Raw genomic sequence first — 24,169 nt, 5'->3', positions numbered from 1 at the left:
AAACGCAACGTTTCATTTCATTGATACATTCACTCGTGAATACGAAAAACGTTCGGATCCCTATTCTCCCTTAAAAGCGTTGGCTCTAGCGTGAGAAACTTTGCTGAAAGTAACAGGGAAAACATAAGAAAATACCGTAGCGTCATTGTTTTGCTGACAGATCAGAAAAGCCTCAGATCCTCAAGGTATCAACCTGCTTTCATGTCCTGAACCTCGCCCCTTTACTCATCCGCGAGAGCCATTTAAAGCTACCTAATGTTTCGTAACGATCAATGCAAGATACCATCATGATTAAAAAATTCGCACAAACGCGTCATTCGGTCCAGAACGTACTATAACTAAATGTTATCGGATTTAGTCGAATTTTTTTATAAATAATTAACAAATTACTTTTACTCTGCCCTAAGGAAGCGTTCATCCGCGTCGATTCAGACCTTAGATGTTAATTCTAGGGTTGGGTTTTCATGCAAGCGGACAAAGCGACGCAACGAACGTCAATTCCAATCCCAAGGTCAAGCCGTTGAGACCGTTTTCATTCCCTCCTCTGCTTGGAGGAACGGAATAATACCTTGATCAAAAAGTTCCCGGAATAACCACCGTGTGGCGCTCCCATCGTTCCGATTTGAGTTCTGTTTTTTTTGTTAAATTGGTACATCTGTTGTTGATATTCCCTTTAAATCTTAGTGTCATAACTTGACATTTGCAAAAGTTACGGTCGGTTTTCGGTATGTCCATCAGTGCTTCCTGCGATTTTTCCATTACTTCCTCTCGGCTGCTAAAACGCGTTCCCCGTAATGGTTTTTTAACTCGATTGAACAGAAAGAAGTCACAGGGAGCCAAATCAGGTGAATTCGGTGGCTGTTGGATGGTATTTGTTGCATTTTTCGTCAAAAAATTACGAATAATGATAGCACTGTGCGACGGTGCGTTATCATGGTGCAAAATCCACGAGTTTTCTGCCCACATTTCTGGTCTCTTTCGGCGAATTGCTTCACGCAAACGTCTCATAACGCCCAAATAATACTCTTTGTTTACTGTCTGGCCTTCTGGCAAAAATTCATGATGCACTACACCGTTGTAATCCATGAAAACCGTCAGCATTGCCTTCTTTTTTGACTGAAAACGACGTGGTTTTTTTGGTCTCGGCTCATTTGGTGAACGCCATTCACTTGCCTGATGTCTGGATTGCGTGTCGTACTCATAAACCCACGTCTCGTCTCCAGTAATGATCCTTTTGATGAATGTGGGATCGGATTCAGCCTCGCAAATCATGTCTTTTGCGACGTCAACAGGGTCTCTTTTTTGCATGAAATTGAGGTCTTTTGGAACCAACTTTGCTGCTACACGACGGAAACCCAAATCATTAACCACAATGTCTTGGGCGGATCCATAGGCAATGTTCAAGTCCTCCGCTATTTCTCTGATGGTTAATTTGCGGTTATTGACCAACATTTCTTTTACTTTATCAATTTTTTCACCGACTTTCGATGTCGATGGTCTGCCACTGCGTTCATCATCTTCGATTGACTCACGACCACTTCTGAACCGCTCGTGCCACTGGTAAACGACCGTTTTTTTTAGAGAATCGTTGCCGAAACACTTTTCCAACATTTCCAACGTCCGTGCGCCACTAAATCCGTTTTTTACGCAAAATTTAATACAAGTTCGTTGTTGCAAATTTAAATCCATTTCTGCAATTGTAAAAAATCGCCAACACACACAGAGATAGATGTACTCTTGGCTACGTAACTTTTGCAAATGTCAAGTTATGACACTAAGATTTAAAGGGAATATCAACAACAGATGTACCAATTTAACAAAAAAAACAGAACTCAAATCGGAACGATGGGAGCGCCACACGGTGGTTATTCCGGGAACTTTTTGTTCAAGGTAGTATGCGCTGCCCAATTGCATGGCAACTTAACTTAAACCTACGTTTTCATGCATCTGGATTTGCACTGCTTAGGGACGGCAGGAAAAAGACAGCGAGGGTCGGTTTTCGCTCGCCGCCGCCACTACAGCGCCGCAAAGGGTTGAGAGGACAACTTCTGTGGCGGCAATCTGCGTCTTGATTGGCTACGATGTCTGCGATACCGCTGCAAACCTGGATGCATGGAACATAGTGGGCTGCCCGCATTCGCAATGGCCTCCTAACTTCTTATCACACTCAATGAACAAGACAAGTTGGCAGAAGATTTTTTTTTAACCCCACGAACACCTTAATCAACTCGAATGATGTTTTTCTACAGAAATTCCACTCCTTCCGAAGTGTTTGTCCGACTAAAATCTCTTATTCCACCTTTTTGCAGGCTCGAGGAACAAGCGGCAAGCGACCGGAAACGGAGGAAACAGAGGATGGTACTGGCCGAGGAAGTTCAGGGGTCAGACACAAAGCCAGTTCGTATCCTTCAGTGGAGAAGGAAAAAACGACGGCACGGCTCAGGCGGAATCAAGGCCCGACGGAACGACGACATTAGTCCGTGAGAATGATATCCCAAACATACTCTACCATGTAAACCACAAGTAATCCGGTAAAATGAACGAAGTGGCTGATTTTAAACTAGGCATCGGATGGTGAAAAACGGTTTTAACTCCTAAATTATGCGTAATTGAATGAAAGGGGAGTTTTCCCTGACATAACTTATTTTTTCAAAGTATAAGTGTTGTTTTTCTCCAAATCACAATCATAGAACAGAGCAATAAAAAATACTAAACAATCAATTTAAGATGTGTGTAGATGGGAGTACGGATTCTCATTTCGATATGTACCTTCATTGAGAGTTTTTTAATGGCGTTTAGCTTGGGAAACTTCACGTTTCCTGTAGTAAAAAAAAGCTCCGCCAAATGTAATAATCTTAATAATCACTGCTTCTGTCACACGGTCTCTAGTCAACATTTTTCTCGAATACAGCAACTCTTAAAAGGCCAAACAGCGAGGATTCCTCCACAATTTGAATCAGCATTTTAAGATGACATTTTGGTGTTGAATGAGTGGAACGATTCACTTCATTTGTTCCATTCGCGCAAGATTGTCTAGATTTCCAACATAGGAAGTATGTTGATAATATACGAAATAGTTTGACCTGGTTAATTGACTAAAAATATTATTCATACAGTTATCACAAAGATAAGTTAATATTTAAAGCCCTCGATGCAATTCACTAGTCTCCAAAAGCGTGGTTGAAATATATTATTAATCGAATCGTCCCATCAATACCTGCTGAACCCCGTGGATGACCAGAAAAGCAGTGAGGAAATATATGAATGACGAAACGTTTCAATCGCCGGTAATAAACCACTTCGGACAATATGTGGATACAGAGAAAAGGCCTAAAATTAAGCACAATCTCTCCATCGAATGGAATCTCTCGCAAAACTATTTCATCTGGCCTCCTCCGATTGATTAAAATAGGAATCCTATTACTTTTAGCAGACTAAACTCAAAAGTATCGACTTACATTGATGGGAAATATTTATGGTACGCATCCTTTCCGCTGCCACATCAATACCCCCTGACCTATGCGACGATAATGTGCAACTGCTAGATATTCGTGTTAACTCAATCGTTCCCTTAATGTGCCCACCCAACTGAAAATTATAGGATATCTGCGAAATCACATTTCTCCTACTGACGACGAGTGTTGGGGCGGCAATGTCAATTGGTCTTAGCAGCTTCTAAAAGCTTCTGTATCTTCAAAGCAGCTTCTTGAAATCGCCCTCAATGTGCATAATGCACAGAGTGATTAATCATATCAAATACGGTTCTTCAACGCATATTAAAACTCGTATATTGCGTGTTTAGGATATTAACCTTGATTAGAGAAAGAGTAATACTGCGCAAGTCTGACGTGTACCATCAACCAGTACGCATGTTATTAATCACTTGAAATCGGATTGCATTTATTTGGTCTATCACTGCCTATTTAATTAGATACAGCCACCTTATTTCTCCTCATATCTTTCTTCTCAATGTATAATCAAATTATATCATTATGTGTGTAGTGCAAAATCGGTCAGCAGTTAGCGTTCGACAAAGGGTTATCCTGTTTAATCATGTTGATATTTTGGAGTCATTAATGTTTAATATAAAAGTGGAAGTAAAATAATGAGTACCAAAATGGTTTTGGTTTTTTTCTCTGTTCCCCCATATTTACTTCCCAATTAATGGTGTGGTAAGCAACGTCAAGATTTGGAACGCAATTGTGAAGAATCCATCGAAAGGGGTCCTTACTAAAACTTACGATGATAATTTAGAAGAGTTTCCAGGTAACATTCACAAGCAGAATAGCCCAAAATAATTTAACTAAAGACGAAGAGTTAACTTCAGCCATCCAGAAAGTGGTAAGAAAAAGCATTACGCACTCCCGCCTTCTCTTGATCAATGTGAATAATAGTCGAAAACTCTCAAGCACCTTTCCAATCTCTGTTAAAAATTATATTAGTCAAAATTATGTCACCTAGCACGAAAAATCTACACCTTTAATGGCCACATTGTTTCTTTGAAACAGCAGAATCATACACAGATATGATTGTAATATTTTCTACCACAAAGTTGTCGTAAATTTCGCGTATTAGGAGAACCGCTACTCAGTTCACAACTGCCCCAACATGCATGGCACACTGACCAATCTCTACATGTTCATGAAACAAGAAATTGATGTAAATCTCACGCGAATTACCGGAGTGTACCCTTAAAATTTACGACCTTCCGACAAAATTACATACATCCAACTCAATTCCAAATACATCCACCAGGAGCAGCTAACGGCATGGGTCAATCACAAAGCCAGTCAAGCGTTGGTGACGACTGCGATGGTTGCTTCCCGGGAGGATATGGAGGTGTCGGTTATCCAGGAGCAGGGGGACCGTGGCAACAGCCTGGATATGGCGCACCTGGAACCACAGGAGGAAGGGCAACGGGAGCTATCTTAGGACAACCGGGAGCGGCAGGAGTAAACGGAATAAGCGGAGGCAGAGGGGCAGGGACAATTGGAGGAAGGGAACATGCCCCAGACGGTGCGGGCTACGGACGACCTGGGGCCACTATACCTGGAACTCCAGGTTACGGTACCACATCACAGACTCCTGGCGGTCAAAACGGACAAATAAGACCGGGGTCAATGATCCACAGACCTGGATCTGGAGGAGTTACAGGTGGACCGGGCTACCCTGGCGGTGATATTCCAGGCAGAGGGGTGGTCTCAGGAGGCCCTGGATATGGCCCGCATGGTGATGGAGGCGTTTCCAGACCTTCTGGAGGTACCTCTGGAGGTCCGGGATATCCAGGAGGTGCGGTTCCTGGCAGAGGTATCACTTCAGGAGGCCCAGGATATGGAATTAACGGCGATGGGGGTGCTGTTGGACCATCTGGAGGCGGCGCAGGGGGTCCAGGATTTCGAGTCCCAGGAAGAGACACCGATCAAGGCTACGGTAGGCACGGAATTACCAGTGGTCACCGTGGTGTAAGCGGTCCAGGACATGAAGGAGCCGCTGTTGGAGGTCCTGGTCACGGAATACCACCAGGAGATTTAAGTAGGACGCAGGGTTACAGACCAGGTGGAGACATTCACGGTCATCCCGGAATGCCAAGCGGAGGAGGTTCCATCCGGCCTATAAATGGAGTGCATAGCGGCGGAAGACCAGATTATGAGACGCAACACGCTGGGGGTCCAGGATATGGGCATGGCATTCCCGGACGGGTTCCGCACCAGCCGAATGGAGCCGGTTCAATTTCAAGCGCTCAGCATCCATCAGGGCATCGGGTTCATGGAGGTGCATTACAGCCCGGAGGTCATACCGGTTACCCATCTTCCCCGGATCACCTCATAACGGATGGTCACAGAGTAGTTCCGGGAGGACATGGTAGCCAAGTCCCAGTGCATTACGGCACTCCTGGAGGCCAAGATTCGCAGCACATGCATCCAAGTTTGATGCAAAGACCACACGGCGGCGTTGGTGCACATGATTTCAGCTCACCAGGGTATGGAGACGGAAGACATGGAGGTCTAGTGTCCCCGTCTGGAACGTACCCTGGGTCTCACGCTCCTTCTGGATCTGGAGGTCTAGCTGGATCACAGGGTCCAGGAATATACGATGCTGGACACGGAGTTACAGGCCATGGGCCATACAGTCCAGGGGGGTTAGGACATGGCCAAAGGCCTTCAGGACCTCCAGGAGGTGGTCACATCTCAGCCAACGGTTACAGAGGATATCCTAGTGGATCAGGAGTCTCACAAGGAAGTGGTGCTGTTCCTGGCGAAGGTACAGTTGAACATCACGGCAGAGGTCATGGAGCAGGACCTGGAGGATTAGTGACAGGTCCGAGGGGACCTGGAACAGTTCCTGGCGGCGTTAGTGCAGGTCCTGGAAGACATGGACCTGGAGGAATAGGTGTAGGACCAGGTGGAAGAGGCTATAGTCCTGGTGATAGGGGTTTTGGTCCAAGTGGAGGAGGGATTGGCCCAAGCGGAGGAGGAGTTGGACCAAGTGGAGGAGGTATTGGACCTGGTGGAGGTGTTGTTGGTCCTAGTGGAAGAGGGATTGGTCCTAGTGGAAGAGGAATCTCACCAGGAGAAATGGGAGTTGGACCAGGAGGGAGGGGGATGATTCCTGGTGGAGTAGGCCCTGCTGGAATGGGCAGAGGCTCAGGTGTTGGTGGCCATCGTCCAGATGTAGGAGCAGGAGTAGATCATTTTGGGGAAAGTAGAGGTCCTGGAGCTGGATTGGGTCCTGGATCTAGTTTAGGCCCTGGAGCTGGTTTAGGTCCTGGATCGAGTTTAGGTCCTGGAGCGGGAGTAGGAACTGGGGATGGTTTAGGACCTGGAGCAGGTTTAGGACCTGGAGCTGGTCGAGCTCCTGGAAGTAGACACTACTACCCATCTGGATCTGGTGTGTATGAGCCTGGCATTGGAGATACAATGGGCCATGGCTATCCTGGCCACAGGCCTGGTGGACAACATGCAATAGATAGTGGAAGACACCCAAGTCATATTAGTGGATATGACCGGTATCCTACAGGTTCTGGTGGGCATAGTTTCCACCGTGGTATTCCAGGTTCTGGAGGTGATAGTTCATATCAAGGTCCAGGTGGATACCCTCCAGGAGGATCAGTACCTGGAGGTATAGTTCCCGAAACAATCATCAGTAGAGGCCATGGTGGACATGGATTTGATGGGAGATACCCTGATGGTAGTGGTGGATTAGGGCATGGGCAAGGAGTGGGCATAAATGGGGGTGGTGTCCATGGCACAGTAGGAGCCCAAAGGCCCGATGGAGGTGTTGGCTCTTCACAACTTGGACGCCCTGGTGATAGGCAAACACATACAAGAGGCCCAGGTTATGGGGATGCACAAAGAGCTCCTGGCTATGGAGCTGTCCCTGGAACTCCTGGATTTAGCCCTACTGATGGTCAGGCACAGTATGGAAGGCCTGGATATTACAACGGGAAAGATGGAGCCTATTCCCTTACTCACCCAGGAGGTGGTGGAAGGACTCCAGGAGTTGCAGCTGGGGGTGAATCTCAGGCTCAAAGTAGTGTTGTACAGGATGATAAAGAGATAAAAGCTGGGGCATCCTCACAAGGAAAACTAGGTGATGGGAAGGCTCAGGCCCAAGTCAGTGGCTCATACTCTGGAACTGGATCTTTCTCTGCACAAGCACAAACTAATGATGGTGGAAGAGGTGCACAAAGTCAGGTGACAGGAAATAAAGATGGAGGCTCTAGTTCTGCTCAAGGTCATGGAGGAGCTGGCCAAAGTCAAGCACAGGTCCAAATGTCTTCAGGTAATGGTGCCACCAAAGCTGAAGCACAAAGTGGAGGGTGGCAACATGGTTCAAACACACAGGTGCAAGCTGGAGAGAATGGAGGTATGGCAGATGCTCAATCTAGTGGGCCAGGCACAACTTCTAGTCAAGCTCAAGTGGGGTTCAAGCCTCACAGAGGAAATGGGAATGGTCAAAGGACACCATTTCGAGGAGGTGGCACAGCTTCTGCTCAGAGTGGTACATACTCAGGGCAATCTCAGAGTCAAGTCCAAGGATCATATCGATATGGAGTAGCATTCCAAGGGGCAGCTCAAGCAGGCTCTGGTGCAAGAGGATCAAGAGGAATAAATGGAGAAGGGAGAAATGGCACGAGGTTTGAGAGAGATGACCATGCAGCTCTTATACCAGATTCAGTCAAGTTACCTCCATTAAAAAGGTTTGGTGACATAAATAATGAACCAGAAAATAGCCAACTAAGTGAGGAAAATGCCAGACAAAATGGAAACAATGAGCAATCTTTGCTTCAGAACTCAACTCCATCATCTTCATCATCACATAACATACACCAAAAAACTGGTAACAGTCACACCTCAATGCATGGCTCTCATGGAAGTCAAATGAATGGCCATTCAAGGTTTAATGGTGGCAGTCATACAACACAAGGTTCAACTCCATTGAGTCCTTCCAATATGCATCACAACGGGCATAAGTCCTTCAGTAGCCACAAACAATATAATGGCCATTCAATACATGGTTCTCCCACAGAAGGTGCTTCCAACAACGGCATGGGCCTTGGGTCTGACAATAATAAACAATTACCTCTGGATGTAAATACAGACCACCAAAATGGTGAATCAGGAAGTTCTCATATAAAACATGAGAATCAATTTTCAGATAATGCCAATGGTCCAAAACCTATTCCATTACCTCACAGTAGTGGACATAGAGGAGATATAACTAATGAGGGAGATGGAGGAAGTACTAAAGTCTTTAAAACAGAAGCTCCAAGGCAAAGCCAATCAGTATTTGTAAGTCCACTATCAAATGAAGATGTTCACATCACCCAGGCTTCCGATGGCGGAGGAATCCCAGCTCAGGCTGTTTTCCAGCCAGGAGATTTAGTACCAGGAACAGCTGGGTTTAGAATCCCAGATGGATTCCGAGGAAGAGTTATAGGTGACAGCAGATCAATAGCTGGAGATGAAACTCTAGCTATTGCATCACCCAACAATGGAAATTCTCAATCACAAACTGTAGTTGTGACTCCTGGGTCAGGAAAAGTTAATTACACTAGAATAGTACGCCCACCTAATGGAAAACCAGTAGTTCCAGCCTATGAAGAATATGGGGATAATCAAGAAGACTCTGAAGATGACTATGATGACCAAACACACATGAATGGTCATAGAGCTCAAACTCATAGAAGCTCAGATTCATACTCCCGAGGAGATCAGCCCGTATACAGTTGGAACAAGCCAAATACACGCAATGCAGAAACAAAACCTCCAAATTTGTACAAAGAGGAGGATGACTTTGAAGAAGATGATGATGAGGAAGATGACATAGAAGAGGATGATACAGAGGAAGAGGTTCAACCATCAACTTCACCACCCCCAATGCCCAATAGTTATGTGTCTGTTACAAAAAGTGTAAGTGGACAATTGAACCCCATCAATATGCCACAAGGAAAATATGATAGACAGTTTCCAAATGGAAACAGTGGACTATCAGGTTCAAATGCAGGAAAATTTGCTCATACGTATTATACCAAATCATCAACATGTGGTTACTTCACTTTTTCCTGTAATGTAGTATTTGGATCAAATGGAAGGGCAAAAATATGTAAACCTCGTCCACCTACAAATCCAGATGGCTCACCATGTTGTTGTTAATATTTCTTCATCAAATAACAATGCATTCCTCAAAAAGTGCTTCAACTTTTTTACCTGATTCAAACTTCAAGCATTTAAGAAATTTCATTAACCAACACTTTTTTTAAAAATTGTCACATTTCTCTACATTAAAAACAATGCAAATAGTAAATTCACCAGAAGAGATAAATTATTAAACAAGTTCAATAATTAATTCTTTTAATAAAGTCATTTCATTAAGAAATACTTCATAGAGCCCAAAATACTACTTAAAATAACACTACAACAACTTAGAATTGGGCTACATTTTCTTCATGGTGGAAATGGAAAATGAAAGAAAATGGATGTATCATGATGTGTCACCTATGTAAGTTCATTTTTTGCCATAAATTTTTTCATATCAAGAAATATGATTACAATTCCTTACCCTATCTATGGTTCTCAAACCACAGATTGTGTGCCAATGAGTGCTGCAGTATATTCCCAAAAGTTGCAGTAAATTCTCTCTACATGCAATCATTACATGTGCAGTACCAACCTTTTGGAATACCAGGTCAGGTAAATCAATAAAATAATGGTAAGCATTGCTTCATAGGGCTACAAGGAAAAGGCATCATGTGATTTGTTCAAAGAGGAACAACTATTCCAATAGCTAGAAATATAACCTTTATTACATTCTCACACACACACACACGCACATAAAACAGCAGTGTTTTACAATCACAGAATATTATATGAATAACACATTATAACAACCATTAAGATATAAAACAAAGTCAGGATGAAATTTTATTAAACTACCTTAAATCATACAGTAGGACTGAAAAATTAGGACAATTATGGTAAATTGCACATATCTGCACCAAGCTCAATTTTTTAGGAAATTTCCATCAATAGTAAAGTCAATCACACATTATTCTGGTATTAAAATGGTATTTAAAGGTATTATTGCTACCTATGGCACTTAAAAACTTCTCCATACTGGGTGCACATAATCACAGAAATGGAATGACTATAAATTAGACATCCAAGGCATTAAATCAGTAACAAAGGACCATTAATTATGCTCAAATTTTTCCTATGCGGAAAAAGAAAGACTTAGTACATGAATACTGAGAGTTGATTTCGATTTTCAAAAACACTGTGATTTTTACAAATATAGTTTGAGATATTAAGCAGTGAACTGCTAGTCAACAAGAAATACAACTTCAAATTTAAGGCCCCATCATATATTGAAGAGCTTCACACCATAATTCTGACTTTTTAATTCATGAATGAATTCACCTGTTGTGCATATAAAAAATAAATACCCTCGGTAACATTCATGAACCCTTTATTAAAAGATAAGACATGACATGGGATTGTTTCAATAAAGGCAGAACTTGCTTCTGAGATCATAAGCATGATAACACACTTTCCACTCTTAATACTGACACAATCAATTACATTAGCAAGGATTCCAAATATAAAGAAAAATCAGCCCATGAATTTTAAACACTGTGGATACAAACTTAAAGAGATCAATAGCACAAGCACCAAATCCTAGTGAAGACTAGCAGATAAATTCAAAAAGGCATATGCTATGCATAAATTAATTTAGTCACATAAGTCATCAAACTTATGCAAAATCTATACACATACTCGTGAGAAATTCAGATACCTTATGATTTCAAGATAAATTTCTGTGCTGAAAGACTTATCAAACAGTTCAGTTGACCAAACATTATTACAAATTAATTAATGCATAGCAATAATAAGTGCACAACTGTTACCAGGGATAATAGCACTCTATAATACACTTGTGGCACGCACTTGGTTCACAAATATGCCGCATCTACAAGAAAGTATACGTGAAATACATCTTTTGAGAGGTTTTTAATACACACACCACCAGTACATGACCCATATTCTTATCTGAGCAATTGTGATAGAATTTACAGATCCAAAATGAGTCACTTGAGCAGCTTTTAACATTTTATCCAAGGCATAAACAATAATAATACCATCAATGACTGACATCTCTTTAGTTCATTGCTTCATATACATTAATTATAATGCCCGACACGCTCAAGAAACTTCCCCGGTTTATTGCCATAGTTTATTTTTTGGACTTAGTCGTGAATACATCCAAAACCTTCAAACAAGGACATTGCTCCGATACTTTTTTAAAAAAAAAGTGGAATTCATTCATTGCTGTCCTTAAATTTTGAAAGGCAAATCAAGAATTTACCATATGGATTGAGCTAATTTTTACAGCAATGAATCGATCATTTGGTTCCTTTACCCACATTAAACCCAGCCTGGGTAATCCAATTGAAGTCACCTGCTAAAGAAGTCTTTATGCACTAATTCAGTGAGATAGCTAACCCAAGGTCTCAGTTCAAATACTACTCCTACCTAAGGATGTTGGGTTTTAATGAACCAGACTTCCGATTTTAGTTTTCAATTTGAAACATATAATCTCAGCTGAAAGAAAACCAAAAATATACATACTATAACTACTACCCTGCTGCTTTATATGGGGAACCCAATGCTATGGGTAAACACCTCGCAAGTATTGCTATCCTGCAATCCAACAGCATCTTATCCAACATTAATGTATCACTTCAAAACTAATGATACTAATGGCATAAATCATTTTTGTTAATTTTGGCAGCAAACAAGAAAATATATCAACATGGAACATATGCAAAAAACATATTCTTTCCTGTTTCAAAATCAAATAATATGAATTATTTTTTTCAATAAAGCATAGAAAAATTTCTTCCAGAGAAGTGAAAATCTGAACCACAAACTATTTTTTAAAGCTAATATACAAGCAAGGAACATGGGCATGGTGCTAACTCCCACCACTTCAGCAATTAAAAGCATTTTTACATCAAAGATCCTAAGACTGCTTCACACATGTAACAATATCGTACTTCTCGCAGAGTATTATGCCCAAAGATATATTTTGACTTCATGAACATTCACACAATAGTGATTAATAAAATAAAAAAAATTATAATAAGACCACATCTTGTAAAAACAATCATTTAAAATCAAACCTCAACTTTGAAAACTTTACAAACAGATCAATGAAACATGAAATTCAATTGATATTACCTTTGCACCTTCCTCTTGAATGAATGGGACAACATTCTTTAGCGTATTAAAAATTAAGAAGTGACTATAATCCCTGCTTCAGTCCATCATTTCAGTAATACAGAAGTGAACAGTTTCTTTAACCACACATGGACAAATAACACTCTTCAAATAAAAACAGAATTATAAGTTAAATCTTCATGGCACAAAACAACCCTCATCAAAGCATTATGCATTTCCAGCAAGAAAAACAAAAGTACAAAAGTTTTTTTTTTTACATTTCTTCCATGACAGCATAAACTCTACAATACCACCACGTACCATTAAAAGTAATCACCTGCAATGCAAATCATGTATGTATTGACTACATAAGCTATATTAATTTAGAGATAATGCATTTGAAAATAAATGCAGAAAAATGAAATGCTTGACTTTGCATAATACATCTTTTGAATAGTAATACTGTCAAGGAAGAAGAATACACACCCACTGAAGCTTTTTCAAAAGTCCCAAAAACTATTAGATTGAAATGGCTAATGAAAATAGAATACAAAAACATTAACTCCTCACGGCAGAATAATCTCTAACACATCAAACTTCGATTAGTGGAAAGTGTGTTACCATCAACATCTTTAAAGATGCATGATGCTTCATTTATAAACAACTTGATCACTTGATTTAATTAGGAAAAACACAGTATGCAACAACAAAAATTACATTCGTTTTGACATGTCCAGTTAAAAACAACAATAAAAAGATTAATGAAAATTTTCAATTAATACAAAAATGTGTGCATTTTGAATTTAAAATCAAATAAATGGCAATGACAGCAATGCCAAGTATCAAAATAAGGATCCTCTAAAAAAATATACATCCTCACTCATGCCATAGAAATGAAATTAACAGTTTTAGAAAATGCAATTGTCTTTGCTGGGCTCCACATGTACAGGAAAAATATTCCATTTTCTATAATTCCATTATCAACTAAGCTAAACTCATATCAGTACAGTTTTTTTAGACATGTATAGGCCATATTTTACAGCCACCAGCTATCATTCCTTCTTGGTTTCCTCGAAAAGTTTATGCTATAACAAAATGGGATTTTTTTTTTAAATTTTAACATCCCATTATTGCTATATCCTACCGCAGTTAATATCCAATATAATCTATTCAATTAAATACCATTTATTAACATCATTACAGATGTTGTAAAAAGCAATACATTACAGGGCTCTTTGATAAGATAGGATGACTTTATCATGAAATCAGTATTACCACAGGAGTGGTACTGGTGACAGAGAAAGTGATCATTCACCCAAAGAACCCTATAGGAAGGTAGCATAGAAATGTGTACACAAGGAGAATTTTACCAAATATCCAATCAAGATAAAAATGGACAAAATCAAAGAATTACATAATCTAGGCACACATCCCAATTCTTGTTGCTACCTTTACTCATACGGATGGCTACATGTGAGAAATACACCAGAGTTAGTAATGGATAGAATTTTTATTACCCCTGTTGACTAGGCCAGCTGCCAGCAATTCCTCTTCCCTCTCACCATCTTCTGGAACAGCAATTTCGGCAATTTCTGGATCATCCCTGTGATCGATCACTGACTGACAGCACGAATGAGGATACATTGCACAATCACAGCCCTGGTCCCTTGAATGTTTAAAAGTTCATACTGATTAGTGAACTAGGAAAATTTGTATAACTTTCGAGTAGTGAGGTTCAGACCCAAAAAAAAAACAACAATTAAATATTCACATCCAGGGTCACATAAAATTTGCTGCATGCAATCTTCAGTGAATTAATGACACTAAACATAAAAATAATCCACCAAATATTTCAGCACAGAACAAACAAAACAAAGAGGCTACAACACAAATTGAGTGCATCAACTCAAATCAACGGAAAACAACTCACTGTTATAGGTATGTACTGAAATTGTCTTTCTAGTGTGTTACGTTAAGCTCTTTCTGATACTATCCAAAAACACCCGAGCTCCATTTACTTATGATTCACAAATCAACTATGCATTTAGTTCTCAAACAGGTAGGTGTGTGATAAAAAACAATTATCAATTATCCACAAGTGAGATGTCAATTTGGTATCATCACAATTAACTCTAATATTTGAAACTTTTAAACCTGACAATTAAACCTCAGTAGCCTCAAGTAGTGATGTGTAAAGTGAATATCTTTAGCATTTGTAAAAAGAACTAGCAGCTAGTGCTAACAGTCAAGCTGGTCCAGTTCGACTTCCAGTATGAAGAAGCTGAGATCAGTTAACCCAATTATGATAATGCCTTCTCAGAGAAGAGAGGATATTAGGAAGATGGAAATAATCCTCCCATCACAGGCTGCTCCAAAAGGCATGAGAAGATCCAAAGTCTAATAAGAAGCAAGAAAGGGTAATTCAACAATTTATTCAAGTTTTTCTAAAAAGCATCCAAGTGGAGGGCAAATGAAATTGAGAATTCAGGGAATTAAACACAAGCTGTTGTCACTAGAACTCCAATGCACCAATCCAAACACCTATCAAAATGGTACCAGGTGCAGAACATAGAAGGCATTCAAAGAAATAGAGAAAATAGATCAAGCCATTAGTTATGAAAATACGTTTGGTGCCTCAATAACATTTAAATATTCAATAATTATGGATTTAATGCATGAAAACCTCTCCAGTTTTCCAATGAATGGCTTAAAATTCAAGCTATACTAAGCATTGAATTATTGGGAATGTGAAATAAGATAACTAGCCACTGCTTTAATCATGAAAAAAATAACCAGGCAAATCTAAATATTAGTAAAATTTTTCAAAAATGCCTTCTATGATAGGGAATAGTTTGAAATTTTAACTATGTTCTACTAATAAAATTAGAATTAGAATCATAAAATACAAAATCGCTTTTCTCATGGCAGCACCAAAAGAGAACTTATACCATATTCTTAGTGGCTTATGATCCAATGTTATTACCTAAGATAATTTATAAAATTTCTAGAAGCTGGGAAAAAATTTTATGGCATTTTCAGATCCCAACCAATATCAGATTTGTGACGATTTCATAGTGTAAAAATCATTTGACTTGACCCAGATTTGAACCCAGATCCCTTGATGTCCGGCCGAGTGCTTTAGCCAGTTAAGCTACGGAGGCATCCTCTTACACATTGAATTGCGCATGACTACAAATGCCAGTGACATTGTAAGCACAGTTTTTCATCACAACATCTTTTTCCTTCGAAGCCCAAAAATCTTGGAGTGCAAGAGAAGCACTCGGCTGGACATCAAGGGATATGGGTTCAAATCCCAGTCAAGGCGAATGATTTTTACACTCTGAAATTGTTGCATTGTAATATAGTGGATGACTCCATTAAAAGTTATTGTTGCAGCATCTCCCGCAGTTCCCTGGAATATTTCAGATCTCTTGTCCTCTATCTACTCTGAAAACATGACTGATGTAGCAAAATGTCCTTAGTGGCCTTCTTTCACCATTTCACCGTGGAATAAATTCATAGATTATTGGCAGAAATTAAATGTAGCGCATAGACTAAGAAGGGTTATGATCATCAAGATTTGTACTAATGTGTAAATTAACAGAAGCGCAAGCATCATAGACTTGAGTACCATTCTTACCCTACTGTTGTAGCCAATTACAAAACCCGAGTGATAGAAGGCTTATTTAGGGATTTAAAGATTTATCCAGCCAGTATTTAGGCAAACACAAAAACAGGGAGGCAAATCAATCAGTAATTTCAAATTCACAGTTAATTATGGTTTTTTAAGGTAAAAAATTATAATTTTCCAGGTTTAATGAGTTACCTGCAAGGCCGTTATAAATTAAAATTTCTTTTATGAAGCATGATGATTCATAATTCAAGAAAGTATTAATTCCATGAAGCATTCACAACCCAGTAAGGCATTATTAATACTAGAATAAAATACTTAAACTTAAAGCAGTTGGTTTCTGGGAATGCTTCATTTTATTAATTTAAAGAAAATAATAATAGGTAACTAATGTGAGCGTCTCATTTTTCTGGAAATGCATGAGCCATTTGCTTAATTTTTTATTGCGCATCATTTGTCAATTCATGCTAATGCATCAAGATGCACAAAAGTTAAGGCTCCAATAATGAAACATTATGGTGAAAACAATAGCCAACATAAGAAGATGAGAGTCTGATGAGATATATGTGTATGGTATATAATGAAAATTTAATATGAGAAAGAAAACACGGTTCAACATTCTAAAATATTCAACACCAAGACAAAAAAAGGGAAAGAAATTTAAGGGAAAAAAATGGTGGAGAGGCTTTTTGACAGGACAACTCATGAGATAGATGGACTGTAGCTAAATATGAAATTTCACAGGGTTGAATTTTATTCCTGGACTAGAATCGAAGAATTGAATCAACCCATTATTTAAAATCAATAAACTTCCCCATGAAATCAAATACGAAACAGAAGTACCTATTTTCAAGAAAAAGCTGATCAACCTATCAAAAAATAGTATGTTCTATTCTGTAAATAAATACCTGGAATTTTTGCAAAACATCAATTACGTGTTCTATATTTGTGCATGTATGAATATGCAACAAACCTCCAGACAAATAAATGCATTATTATCATTCATTTCATAACTGTGTGATTAACTGAGCATCTAATCCCAAATTTCTCCGTCTCACACACAGAGATGTAGAACCATTTGCATGTCAGTTCATGACAATAGTTACATGCTTAATAAAGTTTTCTTGGGTCTTCCACCGGGTCAGGAGTTCCATGTTGGCCGACGTTTCGACACTTGACTTGAACATCGCCCTCAGGGCTGATGAGTCTCAATGATAATAAATTTCTAAAAAATCAACATATCAACGACTACCTAACCAAACATTCAACCTATGCACGACAAATGAGGCAACCAACTTATTTCTACACATGAATGGTGTTTTTTACAGCCTTTCTCCACACCTTTTTTTATCTTATATTCAATTTGCCTCCTTCAATGCCCTGGTCTATTTTTCTCTCCTCAGTTATATGAGCATAGTCTTTGTACACTTTCAATGCAATGAGAAGCTGAAGTTTTTCCCATGCCACTATAAGTCGCAGTCTGTTTCCTACATTAATCCAAAGAATTTTTGAGGCATTCCTTCACAGTAATTCTGGAGGAGTCACATATTGGGTGCATGTAATTAAGATACATGAAGCAGGATCTACCTGCCTGTATCAATATAAATTATTTTTTCATTCTGAATGTACCTAGCATTCTTCTTAAATGATGAATGTCAATATTAAGCTAGAGATAGATTTTTAATACAGTCATTTGCAAAATAAAATATTCCCTGAACTAGTAAGTGCTCCACTTCAACTCCAAGACTTGGTATGCAGATACAGAAAAAAGGGAATTTCACTAGAGGGTATTTCATTAAAGACTTAATGCTTGATTAATTATGAAAAAAATTAGCAAGCTTAACATGAATTATAAAATAAAAGCATACTCTATCAACACATATTAATGTGCACTCATGGATATTATTGATTAGTTAATTGTGAATGTGTTGTAATGATAATATAAAAAGCCCCCCCCCTAAGACAATGTAACAAAGTTTAAGCAAATTATAGAAAAACACATCAAATGCACAACATTTTTCGCTTTGCATTTTATTGACGACATAAAATAACAAACATGCAGATGTGCTGCTACTTTTAATACTATCATATTAATGGTAATAAATAATGTCAATGTTAAGGCATGCACAACAAAGCTAGGATAATTAATTCTGAAAGTATATACATATGCATGTAAGAGGATCCAAAGGCATGATAGAATATTTATTTTCCTTTAATCCCATTCAAGGAGAATTGATGGATTTTGTTCCACAACAACACTGAAAAATTCTTTCCCATGTTCACGAGCTTACTTCTGAGCTGATATTTCTCCATGGTCTGTGGATGTTACTAAAATTTTCTAGTAGTAACAATTCAAAGAAGTGACAATCATATTTATCGATAAAATCAGTTTCTCATTGGGGCTTAAAAGGTTACTGACTATCACCTCATGCGTGACAGTGAAATTACATCTCAGAAAATCACATTGAGGCATAGTTGAGGGATACTGAGACTTGAAATGGCTATGCTATAGACACCAGAAAACAGCTTTCGGAGATGATTGAATGATAGTTAGCTAATCATGATTGAAACGAATATTCACAATCTCAACTGTTGCTCATGCACTATCAATGACAACAAGAGTCACCAATGTTCAAGAATATTCAAATCAGTATCAATTTCTTATTTACTTTTATATCCAAGATCAGTATGTATACAGTATGATATTTCAACTGTTATGAATCATTGAAATGACAAATAAAATTGTGGAGATCTTCACCAATACATGGAATTTGTTAACATGCTCCTATTAAGCAACCACATAAGCCAAAAGAACAATCATCAATCAATAGATTCAAATATATTCTTTTCTTCAAGAACTAAATAATTATTTTACTGAGTAACATCAGAAAATATTCAATGTATCTTTCCTTATTCTTCCATGTATTTGGATAATTATTTCTCTTATTGACTGGTTGACTCATTCACCATTTTAAATACAACCCTTATTTGGTAGAAGGGCTGGCATACTTTAATGACCACGACCTTTCACAGCTGCATTGACAGGAGAAATGAAAGTTATGTAAGGATCAAAACCTTTGCAGTGTCCTCACTGATGAGCACATGCTGTGTGGACGACCTTTCATCTGCTTACTACCCTTAAACTAACTGGCATAGAAGATTGGTCAAAGTGAAGAAGCTAGAGAAGATATTCTATACATCATCTGCTCATCAAAAAGGTGGCTGTCAAGATATTCGACTCCAGTGTGGCAGTCATCTAAGGTGATATTGTCCTGCTAGCAATTCCACAGTTGACATCAATGATTTCTCCCAAGCAATGGTGATGGACACAAACATAATAATGAATACTGCAACTCATAGTGGCAGGTTTCATAGCCAGTAGCAGGGGAGCAAAGGTAGTACTTGGGATCAACCGCAAAGTGTAACAGGGCAAAAAATTACTTCTGAGAAAATCTGGCTGGTTTTGTAAGGGTGTGGCCAGATGTAATGCCATTGCAGTTATGAGGTCAGCAATGAAAATCACTAAGGTGAAGATGTAAAGAAAAGATTAGTTGAAATTTTTTAAATTGAACATATTTTGTATGCCTTGGATACTTGGTTATTGAGCCAAGAGAATATAAGCAGATTGGAGGTTTCTAAAATGTGAGTCGGTTTATGAGAATAGAAAAAGTGAAATGATGGAAAGAAAAACTAACATGCCACACATGGAGGAGGGAGGATCCCAAGAAGGCATGGAAGTTAGGTGCAGGACAAAATGAGTGACAATGTAATATTGAAAACTATGATCTAGAATAATGGGTATGTAAGGCAGAAGGTGAAGAAATATTATTTTGAACAGAATTAAGGCAGGTAAAAAGTAGTCTATTGGGTGACTTTAGGGTATCTGGTTGGCTTTGAGTAACTTTTAAGTGTTTCAGTGATAAGTCCATTAACCCATGAAAACCCTACCATTACCAGTAACATGGTGTTAGCACACAAAATGAAATTGGTTGCACAAAATTCAATAGTTTTGTATTCAGACAAAATTAACATTGATTTTTCAATCCAATCATGAATGATCTACTGCCATCTAGTTCATGGATGAAAACCTTTCAGGCTCAATCACATGCTAAAATGACTTGTGAACCAATAACATACCTCTCCCATGAACAACAGGTGAACTCTAATTAATATTGACTGAGAACTCCGGGGATGAGCTGTAAAACTCATAAATCATCCATATCCTCAAACTCCATGGACTCACAGCTTCATCTGAGGTCATGCACTATTTCCAATTAAGATAAACTAATTCTGTTGAATGAATATAGCAACTGAAATCAGTAAATTATGATCACCTTGGTAAATGGCATTTCAAATATGTAGTAAAAACCTTCAAAAGCAGCATTGTTCTCTCTTTGAATCATGCAGATAAATGAAGACACAGAGGCATATTCATTTGATGAAAATGGAGCTACTTCAGTCAGTAAGTAAACACTCCATAGAATTCAGATGTGGCTTTCATAAAACTTTATTCGCCAAATTTAAACTTTCTTCAAAAAATGCTGAGCTTAAAGCTTTTTCTTCCTTCCATTTAATTTAAATACATCAGCAATGATGTCACAGCCATATTTTTTCAATGCTTGCAACTAGAAAATTATGGGCAGTTAGAAACATCGCTTTTGACTAAATCTGAGCCCCGTGAACATGCTACAGAAGTTTTTCCATCATTATGGAACATTGATTATAATGCATTTAGCATAAAAGGATTACAACATAGGCAAGATTTACCCTGAGAAATGATTAGCTTTCTTTCCATCATTCCCTCTACTCAATACTTCTGGATCCTCGGGGTTGACGGTATATGATGGGGAAAAGACAGCACATAATTAATTGCACACATACACACAAACACCATCTACCTTGTTAGAACTACTCTCTTAAATAGAGCATTCACTCCATGGGGCCTGGAAGGGTCATTTCTTTTCGTGAGGAGGAGAGATCAGGAATGGGGGTTTCGAGAAGAGAATCTCGTCTGCAAAGAGATGGAAAACTCCATTTGAATTCAATAAGGGAGAAGGGGAGGACCAGATGGTGGGTAAATAGCATGGATGACAGCGCACTTTTCCCTCATTTGAAGCAAATACAAAAGATCTTTAGCCCCTTTACAGTAAAAAAAACATTTGTCATTACCCAATTACATCACCACAAGCTACGGGGATACCATGGAATAGGATATGATATACTTTATAAGACGTATTTGATATTTTTGGTAAGATGGTTCTTATTACTTGGAAATTATGACATAGGAACTATGTACACTTTTTGATGCATAATCTTGTCCTATAGGATACCTTACATAATACTATAAGCTACATACTTCTAGGATGTTTAATGCATGACCTAATTAAATGTTAATACCAGATGTTTTATCTCAAAGCTTAAATTAACAAACTAGATCATTCTAAGGCAAAGTTTATCATTGTCAAGACAAATAACACTATCACTTCACATGTGGAAATTCATTTCTCACTAAAAGAGGATTATATTCACTAACAACTACATATTAATACATTATGAATTTGAAAGATTGTATTTCAGCCATCACATAATTTCCAAATAATTAGAACTCTAGCCGAGGACTGTCACGAATAAAACCAAGTCATGAAAAAATTCAATTTACAATACAAAATATACAACACTTAATGGTATTTATTCCCTGCATATAACTCTTACACTGTCTCACCAAGTTGATTCTAAATTAAACATACAATAACTAAGTCAACTAGCTGGGCACTACTACTGATGAGCACTCGGAGTGGAAACCATAAGAACTACTTGGTAAAGATACTCTCTCCTTAACTCAAATAGATATAATGGGACTATGTACCCAATTCATCTAATACTCTACAACATACTATGATTTACTGATTCATTTGGACAGGTATCCCATGAAAACTCTATGCTAGTAAAAGTACTCAGCAAGTGAAGAAACAGAATAACTAAAATTCTCTAAAAACTAGACCTCCAAAACTACCTAAATCATGATATAGATGGATATATACTGGAATCTGAGCTACAGCCAGCAAGCCAGTAATTCCTATTTTATAAATATTTCAACTTAATAAAAAAAAGATTAAAGATTACCAAATTATGAAACATTAAAGTAACATCTACCAACATAAAATTGAGTTAATAATGAATCTTAATATAATACTGGGTGCATAATGGAAATCTCAACAAACACAACCTGCAGGTTGGTTGCCAGATTCGATCGCGTGCAGCATCGAGGAGCTAGATTTGTAAAACGTCGTTATGATAAACTTAGTAGTGTATCCAACATATTAGAGGTTTAGCTAGGTTCAGTTTAATGTCAGTCATCCGTGTTTTCACTGACATCTAGTGAAATTCTAGGAACACTAACCAAGAAAAACCAACAACTATAATTTTCTAAAATGTTACAGTGGTATCAAAAAATTATGTGAGTAAGCATATTTCACCCCTAAACGACATATTTTAAGTATGCTGAAGAACTGCAGCATTGGTGTACTGCTTCATTAACAATGAAAATCAGAAAAGAAAACTAGGGCTCTTTTCCTCACCCTCAACTTTCATTTATTTAAATAAATGGCGGTAAAATCAATCATACTTATCTATGACAATTAAAGAAATGCATGGGAAAATACCAATATTACAATAGCTAAATAGATACCATGACCGTTTTGTTCGAATTTAACAGAGAATTACAGATAATTTTTGGAGATATTCTGCCATTATATTATATAGGTAAGATTATACGATATTTGCATGGGACTTTTAAACAGTTGGGCACTCTAATGTATCACAAAGTCGTTAAACCCAATCAAGGGTACACAATAGGGGCAAATATTCCATGTGATTACATGTCTCAAAATCCTGAATAGTTCAGTTTATCTATCCCAATTTTAGCATTTGCTTTTCATTTCAGTCCAAACTAACTGCTGGATCTCTCTCCTCATACTTACACGTAAGTGTGAATGAGTGTATGTGTATGAGAGTGAAAAATGTGGATGACAATGAATTTCAAACAATGATACCTCAAACTAATACACACAAAATAGTAGACACAGAAACCTCACAGAGTATGATGGCACTTACAGACACACATGCTATGTTAGTACTGATAGACATTTAACAAAAAAATGGACTTACCTAGACTGCAGGTGCTCTATTTGGACTTGCATGTTTTCCATCTGCTCTTGAAGGTCCTCATTTGTCCTTTTTAGTTTTCTGTTAAATAAACAAAAATAATTACACAACCAGATGCCATTAGAATAATAACTAAATTCACTATCACCTACAGAGAGAATCTTTAATGAAAACAGAATGAGATATGTGATTTCGAACCCAATGAATTTTCAGCAAAGGCAAGCAAAAGCTTGGAAGTTATCTTTTACACCAAAAATTATACAAATTTTAAAAAGCGATTACAAGTTAACTTTAATATAGCATTTTAACTAAATACATTAATGCATGGGAAAATGGGATGTAAAACAGCGGAACCCTTTGGTATTCATCCTCCAGTAACACCACACTAAAATTCTCACAGTTTGATACAAATTGAGGGATTTACTTGACGGAAAATTTAATTTTGACCTTTCACTACAATATACTGACAAAAACGAAATAGAATGCCACCCCTGAAGGATTTAGCCCAATGGCAACACGGCCATGATAGTGACAGAGATAATACATATATGCAGAGAAATTAACTATGAAAGAAACATCTTAATGGATCGTAATTAGTTAAACTGGGAGACATGTTCACTTACTTTCAGTGATTAGCTGGGGATCAGAAATGCAT

General features: G+C 38.2%; 2 protein-coding genes across 2 annotated transcripts in view; one reads left to right on the top strand and one right to left on the bottom strand.

Moving 5' to 3' along the window:
- The window catches only part of LOC139685476 (uncharacterized PE-PGRS family protein PE_PGRS54-like), a 113,709-nt gene extending 103,675 nt beyond the window's left edge, over nucleotides 1-10,034 (top strand). The window contains exons 5-6 of the mRNA XM_071582496.1: nucleotides 2,310-2,480; nucleotides 4,756-10,034. Of these exons, the coding sequence (XP_071438597.1) occupies nucleotides 2,310-2,480; nucleotides 4,756-9,656 (5,072 nt within the window). The 3' untranslated portion in view covers nucleotides 9,657-10,034. The remainder of the gene's footprint in view (nucleotides 1-2,309; nucleotides 2,481-4,755) is intronic.
- A 244-nt stretch (nucleotides 10,035-10,278) lies between these two features.
- The window catches only part of LOC139685477 (coiled-coil domain-containing protein 102A-like), a 28,388-nt gene continuing 14,497 nt past the window's right edge, over nucleotides 10,279-24,169 (bottom strand). The window contains exons 8-9 of the mRNA XM_071582497.1: nucleotides 23,518-23,595; nucleotides 10,279-14,385 (exon numbers count right to left, since the gene is read on the bottom strand). Coding sequence (XP_071438598.1) covers nucleotides 14,211-14,385; nucleotides 23,518-23,595 — 253 coding nt within the window. The 3' untranslated portion in view covers nucleotides 10,279-14,210. The remainder of the gene's footprint in view (nucleotides 14,386-23,517; nucleotides 23,596-24,169) is intronic.

This window comes from Hetaerina americana, unplaced genomic scaffold (assembly GCF_022747635.1).
Source record: "Hetaerina americana unplaced genomic scaffold, ioHetAmer1.1.p SCAF_115, whole genome shotgun sequence".
Lineage (NCBI taxonomy): Eukaryota > Metazoa > Arthropoda > Insecta > Odonata > Calopterygidae > Hetaerina > Hetaerina americana.
The sequence above is the reverse complement of the archived record's forward strand: the minus strand, read 5'-3'. Positions and strand labels throughout refer to the sequence as shown.